We start from the raw sequence: 14,137 nt of genomic DNA, 5'->3' as shown, positions 1-14,137 counted from the left end.
GGATTATTCCCTTTGGGCCATTTTGGAGAGCAAGGTCCGAACTAAAAGATTCACCAGTCTCGAGCCTGAAGAAAGCCATTGTCTTCGAGTGGGCTAAAATACCTGCAAGTCGCATTCGGAGGCAAGTTGCTATTCGTTTCTGGACCGTCTCAAGGCCATAGTCAAGGTGATCATATCGAGCAAAGTAAATTGATTCTTAATTTTGTATAATTTTCACTTATTTTTGACTTTGAATTGAATAAAAGTAATATTCCAAACTAAATGTATGGTCTTTTTAATTAGTTACACTGCGAGTGCCCGACCCTGTACACAAGGTAAAGTTAGTAGATTTGTTTTTCTCCCGATTTGGTGGTTTGAATATTAAAGTGAATTGCTTTTTGTTGTTATTTCGTGTGCTTGTTTAAATTCTGGTTGAATTTTGACATTCAAATCGCCAAATTGCAGAAACAAAATACATATAAATATTCTTGTTGCTCTAGAGATTTCACTTTGCATTCATTCGCCCTGGGTTGTACTGTATTCGCAAAGATGTTTATGTTTATGTACATGTGCGTTTAATCTAAAATAAATATCGAATGATTACACTGGTTTACAATTAATTAATTATTTTTCTACCGAAGAACCAGACCATCCAGTGCCTATGTGAAATGATCGCTGAGTCGGAAAATCCACATAATTTTTTTCGCATATAGAAACATCGAAATATATCGAAAAACAGGTATTTGTAAGTTTTTGATTAATACTTTATATCCTTTGAAAATTCATTAGATTTCACAAATAATAATAAAATTTTGAATAAATGTTATCGTCCATCTTGGAATTTTCTCTGGTATGTTAATTCAAGTTTGATGCCGACGTTGCTGTCCGTGATTCCATTTTATTGCCCTATAGTATGTATGTAACTTTTTACAAGGAAAAGCAACTAATGCTATTACGACAATCAATTCTGTGTTGGCCACTCATTTAACCTAACTTAATAATAGCATGCAAATAACTTTTATATCTATTGCCAGATATTTTTTCTTTTATATCTTTAATTTTCTCTAGAAGAAATGAGTAAAAAATGTTCCAAACTCTTTATCTTATGTATTTATTACAATAAGCATAAACAGAAAATTTCCATACTTAAGCAAAAGAAAAACAATTTTTTGTTTCTTTGTAAATAACTTGAAAATGTTTAATTGTAATGAAAAGTTAAACATAAACAAACTATAAAAAATCGAATTATCTTTAATTTGGTTTATCGTTTATCGGTTAACGAATTCTAGAGATAGTAGAAATTGTTATGAACCTTTTTTTTCCAAATCCGTTATTTGGCGATATCTTACAAAATACAGGACAGAAAATGATTTGGATTTTTGGACTCAGCAATCGATTTTACATAGGAATTTTATGACGGTAAACTAGTGTTATCAAAGGGAGCTCTCGTCGCAACTTCTCCGAAGCTTGTAATCAAAGTATACTATCACTGAAAACAATTCTCCAATCATAAACAGCAGTTAATAGTAAGCTAGTGCGTATATGTATATGTATATTAGAGCGGAACAATTTGTATGGAACTATTTTTTTTATTTTCGTGTTTTATTTTATTATTATTTTTTTATTATTATTATTTTATTATTTCATTTTACATTAAATTATAAATCTATTTTCGTCTTTTATTTATTTTATTTTACATTAATCTATAAATCTATTAGACTATAACTCTAAAGTCAACTTGGAAACTCCCATGTTTTAAGAGAAGCTCACTTAATTCAGCCATTTACAATATTCGAAATATATTTTAGTTAAAATTTCCTTATCGTTATTTTTTTAATAAAATATAGTTCACTGCATAATAAAAATAGTTCGAATCAAAGTAACAAGCATTGTACATAATTCACAAAAATTTTGACAAATTAAAAAAAATGTGCATCAAAACTTAAAAAATTTTAAACAGAATCTTTATAAAACTTCTGGATATGCAGTTTTATATCCGATTTAATTTTAAAATCTAATATATGTATAAAGTGAAGGTTTAGAGGCGCTTCAAAAACGCTTCAACAAATTTTTTACAAACGATGTTGTGGAGTATTTTTTTGCAAATACGCAACGTACGCAAACAAAATTTATTTATGATATCTATGTATTTTTAATTTAAAAATATCTTGCGAAAAATATCCGGTACAAAGCAAAATATATAGAATTTTTTAATATTGTAATAGGAAAAGTCACTGCATGTAATATTTTTTATATATTAGTCGAACTAAAACTTTGGGGAGCTCGAAAATGACTTTAGAGACATCCTTTCTTATAATTTTATGTAGTCTCACTCTGCTAGGAACGATGTGGGAAAAAAATTTGCCCCCTCTAATGTATATATGTATATCGTTCCCAAGCATAACAAATCATATGCGACGCGGCAACACATCTACTGCTCTCCCAACCCTTAATCTAAATAATGTATTTGAATGATAAGAGCAATAGGTAATTCGTCCACGAAAACTGTCGAAGTTCACAATTGAATATTCAGTATTGTTCGAACGTTCAATGACAATTGGTGCTAGTGTTAAATACGAGCTTTGAAACAAGTACCGTTGAGCAAATTGCTTCCATTGTTGTTTATTTCGATTTTGTGTCGCATTTTGAAATCTGAGAGGAGAATTAGCAAGGCGAATTCATAAAAGGTGTCGTTACTATAGCAGCAAAAAAAAAATTTTGTGCGTTTTGGTGGTCTGAATGTCGAAGTGATCTGCTTTTTGTTGTTATTTTTGCTGTTCATTTGCACTTAAGTTCGTAATTGTAAATGTATTTTAATTTTTTTAGTTTTTATTTTATCAAAGTTTCGCAGTTTTACTTTCCCTTAAATAGAACTTAGAAAATTTGTTACAAAATAGTTTACGGACGCTTTTTTTCTGGTAAAGAAAATAGTTACATACTATGTAGTTAAACAAACCGCAAAATTTTAAATGTGATTTCAGCCAAAATTAAGTCCTAAATTTAACAACACTCAGTGCACATACTTTTCAATACTACACATAGAGGGGGTGACAGTTATAATCGAATTACATTTAATTGACGAATTTTCATTTCCACCTGTCATAATTGTATGGAGATGAAATGGAATTATATTTCGTGCGTTGTATATATGTATGTATGTGCATATTGGTAGTTTATACTTTTGTCGCAATTTAAGTCAATATTTTGCACAATGACTCAATTTTATCAGTGGCTCGTCGAATGTCGCCTTTCCGTTCCGGAAAACCAAACGGCGTCAAATCGCTTGACCTTGATAACTCCGCCTGGTGTATGTATGGGACATTGAAATAACATTCTTGGATTTTCAACGCACCAAATGTTTTCTTTGAAATACACATAGCCTATAAATATTTTTAAATTGATTAAAAACACAATATTAATTTATAGTTGAAAATACAAGCCGCACAAGCAAAAGAAAATAACAAGATTCACTTCATTATTTACATAACAGTAAGTAATTGCAGTGTGGGTATAGTCGCAATTAATTGTTTTCGGTTCAATAAAAACGTATTTTTATTTTTAGTTTTTAATTACATTAATATTTAGTTTAAAATTAGGATTTAATTAGATTTAAGGAAAAATGTATGTGAAGCGAATTAGTACAACGCGTCTGTACTCGCCGGCGATTCTATCAAACTCTCCTTGTTCATATGCGTTTTTATATTGTCCTGTTATTGTCAGGGTTGCCATCGAGTCGTCCGTTCAGTCTGGTTGTCACAGCAGCAAATTGTAAATATAACCACCAGAAAGTGTGCGTACATTTCTTTATTTTAATAATACCATTACTTTAGTGAATTTTCGTGTGTACTTTTCATTATTTCTTATTATAATAGATCGGTTAGCAAACTCAGTTGCACATTTTATTTAAAATTGCTAATTATTTAAAAACTTGGAAACCAAAGCAAAAGAAATTAGAGTATCAGGAAGAAAAATAATTATAAAATTGGAGAAAGATGGATATTGCTTCCGAAGTGTTGGCGAAACTATTGGCGAAACACTATACTAATGTATTCCTCTGTTCAACATGCAGTAAACAATTCCAAACAATCCGGGATTTTCACATCTAAGCCTAGGTATGGCCGTCTCAGACCACTATCGGTCCGAGAAGGATGCAATGTAATCAATATGGCAAAGGTTAACCTTTGAACTATTTTCTAAAAAATTGTTAAAAACGTTAACCAAACATTAAGTATTTATGCGGAAACTGCTAGAAAAGTTTTATGTAAAGCTGAATACTGCTAATGTCGCTTTATTTCATTTTTGAAAGCGCAATAAACTTGCTAATAATTATATACCATAAATAAGCCTACAGAGTTTTGGAAATAAGTAATTTTTTCAGACCAAATCAGGTGCAAATCAGGCACTGCTCTTGAGAAACAAAATCTTGTTGGTACAGTCAAACACGGCGGTTGTGGAGATATGGTGTGGGGATGATGGCGGCAAGTGGTGTGTGGGTCAATTAGAATTTATAATCGACAATGGATAAATGGAAGTATTTGAACATTTTAAAAAAGAATTCGAAACAGAGTGCAGAAAATCTTGGTTTATAAAGAACCTTTTGATTCCAACAAGATAACGACACAAAACGCACAGCCGAGATTGTTGAGTTTTAACTCTCTTACAACGCTCTAAAATATAATATATCAAAACACCCCCACAGTCGCCGAGTCTCAATCCTATTGAACATGTGTGTAATCCATTAGAAAAAATAATTCGACAGCATGTAATAACAAGTAAGGTGGCTTTGCAAAGTGTTATGCGGGCAGAATTGGCAAAGATTACAGCTGAGAAAGCACAGAAGTTGGTAAACTTGATGTCAAATAGACTTTTTTCTTAGAAATTTATATTGTGTTTTTAATTAATTTAAGAATATTTGTAAGGTGTATGCAGACTTTATGGGCTATGTGTATATTATTATATGTACTTACAGTCTGTCTAATAGAAGCCCGTCAAAAACTATGTGGGCAATTCAATTCTAACACACTGCATTGTATGGGCTTATAATATTTATTATACGCAATATATTCAATAAAATCTATAGTCACCACCATTATCTATTATGGTTTTACATCTTCGAGTCATACTTTGTGCTAATTTCTGCGCAAGTTGTGGAGGTAATCGGCTCCAAATCAGCTTAATAAACCTTGATAACTGTTTGATCATCCATATTGTTTTACCCTAAGTTTTTTCTTCACTATTGCCCAAATGTTTTCAATAGTGTTGGCATCAGAGGACTGTGAAGGAAAAAGTTGTTTCCACTCTACACACCTTCGTCTAATCATGTTTGGCATCGTTGCCTTCTTGTAAAATCTAATTCTTCCTAATACCTTCTTAGCTGGTAAGGTAAATTTTATTCATCAAATCTGTACTCAAATTGGCGGTAAGCACAAATAATGGATATTTCCAAACATGAACCATAACTGGATGGTTAACAGTTCGTTGATAGTTTCAATTATTATCAGTACACTAGGACCGACGAATGCAACTCCCAAAAAGAAGATTCATCCGTGAATATCCATGCAAGTATTTTTTAATGTGTGATAATGGCTCCGGAATTTAAGGTCTTCTGCTACTATAAGTTCGGCTTGTCACAAACAAATCAATGATCTTCTGATCTTGATTCGTCCGGGGAAGTCATCAACTTCCGTATACCGTTACACAACATCTTCGACTTCTTCCAATATTTTGCTGCAGATACACGTGACATTTTTAGACCCTTAGTGTTTGTACGTAGGAGCACTGCTTCAAATCGTTTGCCGTACGCGGAACTCACTTTGTAAAAACACTGTACGCTTCTTAACGCTTTAAATCTAACAAATTGCACAACGCGTATTTCAAAAAGGTATACGCCTATTTGCTGCATTTAATTTTTTTATAATGGAGCTTTAAGTTTGAATTTTGCCGCTTCCATTAGACAGATTGTACGTAAACAAACGAATTAGAGTTTAAACATAATTTCCAGCACGCAGTCGAAACAGTTAACAATTCCCCCAAACCCAAAACCTGCAAACCTAGGGATACGTATTTTTATGCTACGTGTGTATGCAGATGCATTTGTTCACCCGGTCCCGTGTTCAATGTATGATAAAATGTGATATGTAAATATATATATAAATTTAATTGTGTTGGACCGAAGAGCCGCGGCGATATGTTTCATTTCTTTCTTTGGGATTTTTTTTTTAAGGAAAGATATATAGGTACAACCGCAAATGTGTAGATTGGTTTAGCATGCTTTCATCTATCCTAAAAAACCAGCTGTCATCTGTGAACATACATTACCACACACCCAACTAACACACAGACAGGGGTACTTTCGGCAATTTTGTCATTTCCTCCCCGATATAAGTTTGATAAAGACCTGTTAAGTTTCCTGTTTTACTGTTTCCCAGGTATTACTGTCGGCACACTAGAACGATAGCGGAGAGATATGCGGCAATACCAACAATGTAACACCAGTAGGTCCGGGCATTGTCAATTATCTGAATTTACAGTGCTATCGACCTATGAAATTGATAAATTGTTTTGTTCTGAAATAATCTTATTGATAAATAGCTTATTTTGGATTTTCGGCTAGAGATCGGCAAGGGATCTCACTGCAGATATTCTAGATTATTCAGGTGAGAAGCATACTTTTTCTGAAAGGCACATCAGTAATTTGTTATGCCAAAAATGTTCATTGGACGGCGTGAAAGAACAATTAATATCAAGAGTAGTGATGAAAACGTTGTGAGTTTTAGGAGAAAAGTTAGAAATAGAATTTCGTCGAATTCAGGCTTAGATACTGATTAATCATATGTAAGTGAAAATATTGGAAGAATTACTAACAGAACTGGGTTCAGAAGAAGAAGAGAAATTGAACGCAACTAATGATTCATTGGCCGCCGTAGCCGAATGGGTTGGTGCGTGATTACCATTCGGAATTCACAAGGAGGTCGTTGGTTCGAATTTCGGTGAAAGCAAAATTAATAAAAACATTTTTCTAATAGCGGTCGCCCCTCGGCAGGCAATGGCAAATCTCCGAGTGTATTTCTGCCATGAAAAAGCTCCTCATAAAAATATCTACCGTTCGGAGTCGGCTTGAAACTGTAGGTCGCTCCATTTGTGGAACAACATCAAAACGCCCACCACAAATAGGAGGAGGAGCCCGGCCAAACACCTAACAGAAGTGTACGCGCCAATTATTAATTAATTAATGATTCATTGCATAGTATCCAATGGAACGAGCTCGATAGCAGGCAACAATAATTTCCGTTCACTGGGAAAAGCGAACTTTTGTTGGATTTGGCGTCTGACATTAGCCCAGGTGAAGTTCTTTCGCTATTCTTGAATGAAACAGTAACAAGTCTTTTAGTCACAGATACTAATAGATATACAGAGCAGAAATTACTTGAACATGAAATGACTGGTCACGCTGGACAAAGTAAATGGAATCTTGCCACTTCCGAAGAAATTAAAAAATGTATAGAATTGATGATTTGGATGGGACTAGTACAAACAATGCTAAAGAAATGTTGGTCAACGGATCCTACATGCAATTTTTTATTGCCGGGCAGAACAATGTCCCGCAATAGTTTTGAGTTACTGCTATCAAACTTGGATTTTCGTAGCAATGAAACGATAGTACAAAAAAAGAGACTTGGAAAAGTTTTACCACTTGTAGGCATATATATGGTTAATTATTAGACGTTTTTTCTCTAGTCAAAGAAATTGTTGTCGATGAGACAATAGTTCCTTGGAGGGGACGACAAGAATTTCGGCTGTATATTCCAGCACAGTCACATAAGTACGGCGTAAAACTATTCAAACGGTGCTCCACCGAACTCCACCACACATGGTCTTCAAAAATATTTTCTGGTCGAGATACTAGCGGAAAAAGAAAAGGTGGCAGAAATTGTCTTCACTGAACTTGCAAACAAATAATTGAACGAAGGACATACTTTATTTGCCGATAATTTGTATAATAGGCACGAATTAGCACTTAAATTTTTCAATTCTAACACCCGCGTGGTTGGAACGGTAAGGTACAATAAAAAATGTATATATGTAGTTTTGTAATGTCGTATCTGTTGAAAAAAGATGAAATGGTGGCACGAGAAGATCATAATGGTATTGTAGTACTAGAATGGAAAATCTTATCCACGAAAGATCATCCCATCATGACTCCAATCGCGGATTCTACACATCGCGATCGTCCTTCGAAAATGAAGCCTTTGGCGATAATAGAGTACAATATTGGTAAAAGTGGCATAGACAAAAGCGACCAGATGGTGTCATATGCAACAAACATACGAAAAAGCATCAACTGGTATCGCAAATTAGCAATATATTTACTTTTAGGGACAACTATCGTAAATGCACATATAGTGTACCAGAGAGCACTCAGAAAAAATAGAGATACGAACTTTTAGTCATAGAATGGTTGTCCTCAAAAAATACTGTGCCCAACACTAATAGGCAGAAAAGAGGAAATCTGTCTCACCACTTGCCGATTCGCAAGAATCAGCAGGGCAAGCCTTTAAGAAGGTTGTGCGTACTGTGTTACCAAAAGAAGAGGAAATTTTTCGGGCGACAACAAGAAAAAAAGCCTTAGAAAAACCACAACGTATTGTTTGAATTGCCCAAAATTGCCAGATGTGCTTGGACTATTTTAACGAATATCATGCGACATAGAATACAATTAAATTAGAGTATAAATTAATCAAAAGTAGAGTTTTATTTATGTATTTTTTATATTTTTATGTTGTACTTTCTATACGAGTATTTATACTTCAGAACTTGTTCCATTAATAAAGTAATAAATATCTTAAAAAATGTTAGTTAGATTTTTGTCATGTAAATAATACCAAAAAATGTTAATTCAATTCATACTTAAACAGCTTTTGTATTGTATCAATTTCTAGAAAAGAGAATGAGTTGCGTGAGCGAGGTGATTGGCCTAGCCTGCATTTTGGCGCTTATCTTGAGTTTTTCTTCAAAAGCGCCGTACCAACTGAAAATGGCTGTGTTCTTGATTGGTTCTGGTGCTATTGTTCTTATTTGCATACCTCTAATGCTTTTCAGACCGCGTGATTATAGGAACGCATTGTAAGTAAATTATGAAAAAAATTCTTTGCAAATTTCTATTCCACATGATTTCTATTATCTGAATATTAAATATTTATCTAAACAGCATACCAGCTTGGGGTTGTCGACAACTTTGCAAAGCTCTAGGTGTTACCATGATGGTCCAAGGTCTAGAAAATATTCGCGTGGAACACGGCGCTGTTGTGCTTATTAATCATCAAAGCTTTCTTGACTTGTGTGGTATAAAATTTTATATTAAATAATTTTATAGATAGACATGCCTACAAATATTTTTTATTTGTTTATAGGACTAGCGTATTTATGGCCAATAATTGGGCGAGCAACAGTAGTATCTAAAAAGGAAATCCTTTTCTTTCCTTTCTTTGGCTTGGGCGCGTGGCTATGGGGTACGCTTTTCATAAACCGCTCTAGTAAAAAAGATTCTATCAACGCCTTACAGAAGGAGTCCAAGGCAATTCAAGAACATAATTGCAAGCTATTATTTTTCCCCGAAGGTACCCGTAATGTGAAAGATACATTGTTGCCTTTCAAAAAAGGACCCTTCCACATTGCTCTCCAAAGTCAATGTCCAATCCAGCCGGTTGTTATATCTAAATACTATTTTTTAAATGGTGCAAATAAAACATTCCGTCCAGGCCATGCCATTATAAAAATTTTGCCTGAAATTCATACTGCCGGATTTGCCCCTGGAGATATGGATGAAATTATCAAAATCACCAGAAATACCATGGACTACGAATACAAAAAATTAAATCAAGAAATACGAAGACATTGATATGAGATGCTGATACATAAGTATATGTGTGTATATCTGTGACAAAAATGTGCATAGTGACTAATGTAAAGAAATATGTTCATATGTACAAGTTAACGTATTTAAAATTACGTATGTGTATAACTACAATAGATACAAGAAGCAAAATTTGTATACCACATTTCGCTACAATATTCCTAAATAAATATGTATAGGTACAATACAGAACTGCTAAGTTACATTCATACAAATTTAGATAGTTGGAATTTAAATTAAAAATCAGTTAAATTAAATATTTGTTTGTCATTGAAATTTTATATACAAGAAAAAATATTTATGTAAGTATATTAAGTAAACATGTTGAATAAAAAAAATATCTAATATTATCTAATATAATTGACCATTATTTCCTTGCCTTGAACAATTCGTGACTTCTGAACTTCTACCCGTTTCGTTTTTAGTCAATCAATTTAGCTTATTTTCCAGCTGTCAAACTACACTGTCGCAACGTTAGCGAAATTGAATTTCAGAATAAGTGCAAATAGACCATTTCACAAGACAGCAAAATGCCTGTGGGAAACGGTCAATATGGTATTTTAGCTTCAATTTTATTTTGTCCCAGTCCCTAGCATTGAGTAAGTAATAACATAGTCACGACTTCGAATTATACTGGCATCATGGTGAAAAGATTGTTATGGTGTGGCCAATATCAGACCGGTAACCGACTCTCAGCGAATTTGACAGAATCGGCCGTTGGGCTACGCATCGATTTGTTTACGAAAAAAGTAAGAATGTGTCACTTATATACGAAAAAAATTTACAATGTCATTTCGTTGCCGTCTGAACAACTACTGATTGGACGAATGTGGGAATATGGGAATGTATTAGTAGCGTAACTAAGTTCCAGCTGTTTGACAATAGATGCCCCCAGCAGTGTGTGCTAGTCGATTCTAACATAATCTAAACATCATAGACCAAGCCTAGACATATGGTAAACAAACTGCTTCGACACATTAGTGATTTTGTTTTGGTATCATATACTTTTGCCGAATAATCGTCATTTGCGGGAAGTGTTGATTTTCCTCTTTCATTCGAAAAAAACGGCGGCTGAAGCGCATCGAGAACTACAAAAAGTTTATGGAAATGCTGCTTTGAGTGAAACAACGTGCCGAGATTGATTCCGTCGCTTCAAAGACGGTGATTTTAATGTTGACGACCGTCCGCGTGAAGGAAGGCCAAAAACCTTCGAAAACGCTGAATTGCAGGCATTGCTCAATGAGAATCCGTGCCAAACGCAAGTAGAGTTTGCTTCAGTATTAGGAGTTACCCACCAATCCATTTCCAAGCGATTGCATGCTTTGGGAATGATTCAGAAACAGGGGATTTGGACTCCTTATGAGTTAAAACCAAAGAATATTGAACGTCGTTTTTTCGCCTGCGAACAACTGCTCCAGCGGCGAAAAAGGAAGGGTTTTCTTCATCGCATCGTGACGGGTGATGAAAAATGGATTCATTACAGCAATCCAAAGAAAAGCAAGTCATGGGGACGGCCCGGCCATGCTTCTACGTCGTCGCCTCGGCCGAATATTTACGCTGAGAAGGTTATATTATGTATATGGTGGGACCAAGTTGTAGTTATTTATTATGAACTACTATGAAACTATTACTGGGAATCGGCATCGACTTCAATTGACTTCAACGCGAGAAGCGCCCGCAATCTCCGTGTTTGAGAAAGTGATTCTATAGCATGACAACGTTCGGTCTCACGTTGCCAAACCCGTTAAAACCTACTTGGAAACACTGAAATGGGAAATCCTACCCTACCCCCCCCATATTCTCCAGATATTGCGCCGACCGATTATCACCTGTTCCGATCGATGGTTCATGGTCTAGCTGACCTGCAGTTCCATTCATTTGAAGACATCAAAAAATGGCTTGATCCGTGGATAGCCTCAAAAGATGAACAGTTTTATCGCGACGGTATACGAGATCTACCAGAAAGATGGGAAAAAGTAGTAGCCAGAAATGGGCAATACTTTCAATGATTCACTGTAACAATTTTTTCAGAACTGCGAGAACTTAGGTGTGCCCCAATATAAATATGTGAGAAATTTTTATTTATTTATTTACAAGAGAACCAGCTATAAATTGTTGATACACTGAGGTAATAAGCACTGGCTGCTAAGGCCTTCGGCTTACGTTATATATAAAATTGGTTTACAAACTGATATTATAATAATACCGTAAGTCTATGGAAATATATCTAAATGTCTGTAATATTAAATAGTTAAAGAGATTTGTTAATGGCACTGATGTTTTCATAGGTGGTAGCTTTAAGAAGGTTGGATGGTTGAAGATTTCCGAAAAAAAATTTCTGAATCGGTCCAAGCCAGGACATTCATCTAGGATGTGAATAACAGTTAGGGAGCTTGAGTTACACTGTGAGCAGTTCGGACTGTCGGAACCATTTAAAAGGTGGCAATGTGTTTTTAAAGTGTGGCCTATTCTAAGGCGAGTAAACGTTCGTAAATCTCTGCATAAACAATTTGGTGGGTAGTTAGGCTTCAAACCAATAGGGTTATGTAATATACGTAAACAGTTCCAGTGGTTCTCTGGCTTCCTCCTTTTCCCGCTCGTCTGCTAGGTGATTGCCTCGGATACCAGCGTGACCCGGAACCCACATAATTTTTATTATGTTTTTGCACCGATATATTGTAGGATATCGCGAATATTGTCTATGAGGATTGAATTATTCCTCGGGTTTAGAAGAGCCTCTATTGCCGATTTACTGTCTGTGCAAATTATAAATATTTTATCTGATCGCGAGACGAAGGAAACCGCTTCATACAGTGCCGCTGCCTCTGCTGTGTATATAGAGCAGTACTGTGGCAAGGCGCCAACTTTTATGGTCGTATTCTGGTCGCTTGCGAATATTATGTTGAGATGTTTAATGAGCATTAAGCATTGCATGATCACTGACGGTTTTTTTGTCATATTTTTCTTATGTCTTGCTGAGTTGATTAAGGCAAACATGTGTGTATTCTTGCTTTGGAGAATCGTTGGTAAAAGCAACATTGTATTGTGTAACATTCTGTGTCTTGAATGCTGGGCACGCCTGCTTCGGTTAACACCGCTTTGAGAGGTGAAGTGGGAAATGCTCGAATGCTTCTTCTAACTGCTGCGTGAAAAGGAGTTTGAATCAGTGCAAGATGTTTCTTAGCACAGTGTCTGTAGATCGCCAGTCCAAAGTCAACCTTTGATAACATCAGTGCCTTTGTTGTATTTACAAGCGTCGACATATGAATATAACTGTGTTTACAATGTTAAGTCTCGATATTAAACTTATTCTAATGTATTTACAGTGGTCCTTATAAGTGAGTTTCTTATCAAAAAATTATACTAAGTATTCTAAGCGTGTTAGTATGGGGTATTTGGGTGTTAGATAGAGATAGGGTTAGGAAAGAACATTTGTGTTTTCTGCAAACGTGAAAAGTTGAACTTTTTTCTGCGGAAATATAAGTTCCGGACGTTTTTGACCATACATAGATGTCGTTTAAGATATTTGTGAAGGAGGTTTTAATTTGGCAAAGATCTTTAACCGCAGAAAATATAACGACATCGTCAGCATAAATCAGGTGATCTACATTTGGGTTCGATGATATTAAAGGGCTAAGTTCATTGAATGCTATAATAAACAGTGTTGTAGAAAGTAGAAAGTAGAAAGTTGTGACCCTTTTGTATTTAGGGTGCGATATGTTTACATTTCTCTGAGCTCAGAGAACGTTAATGTATAGAGAAGTTAGACTGACAGGAATGTATGGAACTTTGAGGGGTACTCGTCACGTGAAGACTAATCATCACAGACAAATCTTTCACCAAAACAGTAAGGGACTGAATTATGTAAATTTAACAGCAGTCGATAAGAATTTGTTGGGGACTAGAAGCAAAGAATGTTAGGTAGCTTTTTAATATATTTGAATTTTTTCCAAATCATCTAAAATTATATATACATATGCATATATTATGTCTGCCTTCTGTAAAACTTTGTTGAATTCCCTCAACCGAATCAAAATCCTCTATAGAAAACGCTTCATTACCAGACACACAGGAAGATGGCATATGCTAATTTAAATTTGAGAATTTATATACATACATATGCCCATATATATATGCTGTGTGTATGTATGTATGTGCACTTGCCACATCCAGCGCACATTTATAGGCAGAGCACAGTAACCTTCGAATCTCTGATTTCAGAGTAAGAATACGTTCACATATGCA

General features: G+C 34.8%; 1 protein-coding gene across 5 annotated transcripts in view; it reads left to right on the top strand.

Moving 5' to 3' along the window:
• LOC128862797 (1-acyl-sn-glycerol-3-phosphate acyltransferase alpha) overlaps positions 1 to 10,084 on the top strand; it is a 45,877-nt gene extending 35,793 nt beyond the window's left edge. For 2 of the 5 annotated variants that reach the window (XM_054101537.1, XM_054101539.1), the window contains exons 2-4: positions 8,919 to 9,102; positions 9,188 to 9,321; positions 9,390 to 10,084. In XM_054101537.1, the coding sequence (XP_053957512.1) occupies positions 8,927 to 9,102; positions 9,188 to 9,321; positions 9,390 to 9,877 (798 nt within the window). In that variant the 5' untranslated portion in view covers positions 8,919 to 8,926 and the 3' untranslated portion in view covers positions 9,878 to 10,084. Of the gene's footprint in view, positions 1 to 2,505; positions 2,667 to 2,706; positions 2,772 to 6,407; positions 6,636 to 8,918; positions 9,103 to 9,187; positions 9,322 to 9,389 lie in introns of those variants that run through there. The other 3 variants (XM_054101538.1, XM_054101535.1, XM_054101540.1) reach the window with 3 other exon arrangements.
• The last annotated feature ends 4,053 nt before the right edge of the window (positions 10,085 to 14,137 follow it).

This window comes from Anastrepha ludens, chromosome 5, assembly GCF_028408465.1.
Source record: "Anastrepha ludens isolate Willacy chromosome 5, idAnaLude1.1, whole genome shotgun sequence".
NCBI classification, from domain to species: Eukaryota; Metazoa; Arthropoda; class Insecta; order Diptera; family Tephritidae; genus Anastrepha; species Anastrepha ludens.
The sequence above is the reverse complement of the archived record's forward strand: the minus strand, read 5'-3'. Positions and strand labels throughout refer to the sequence as shown.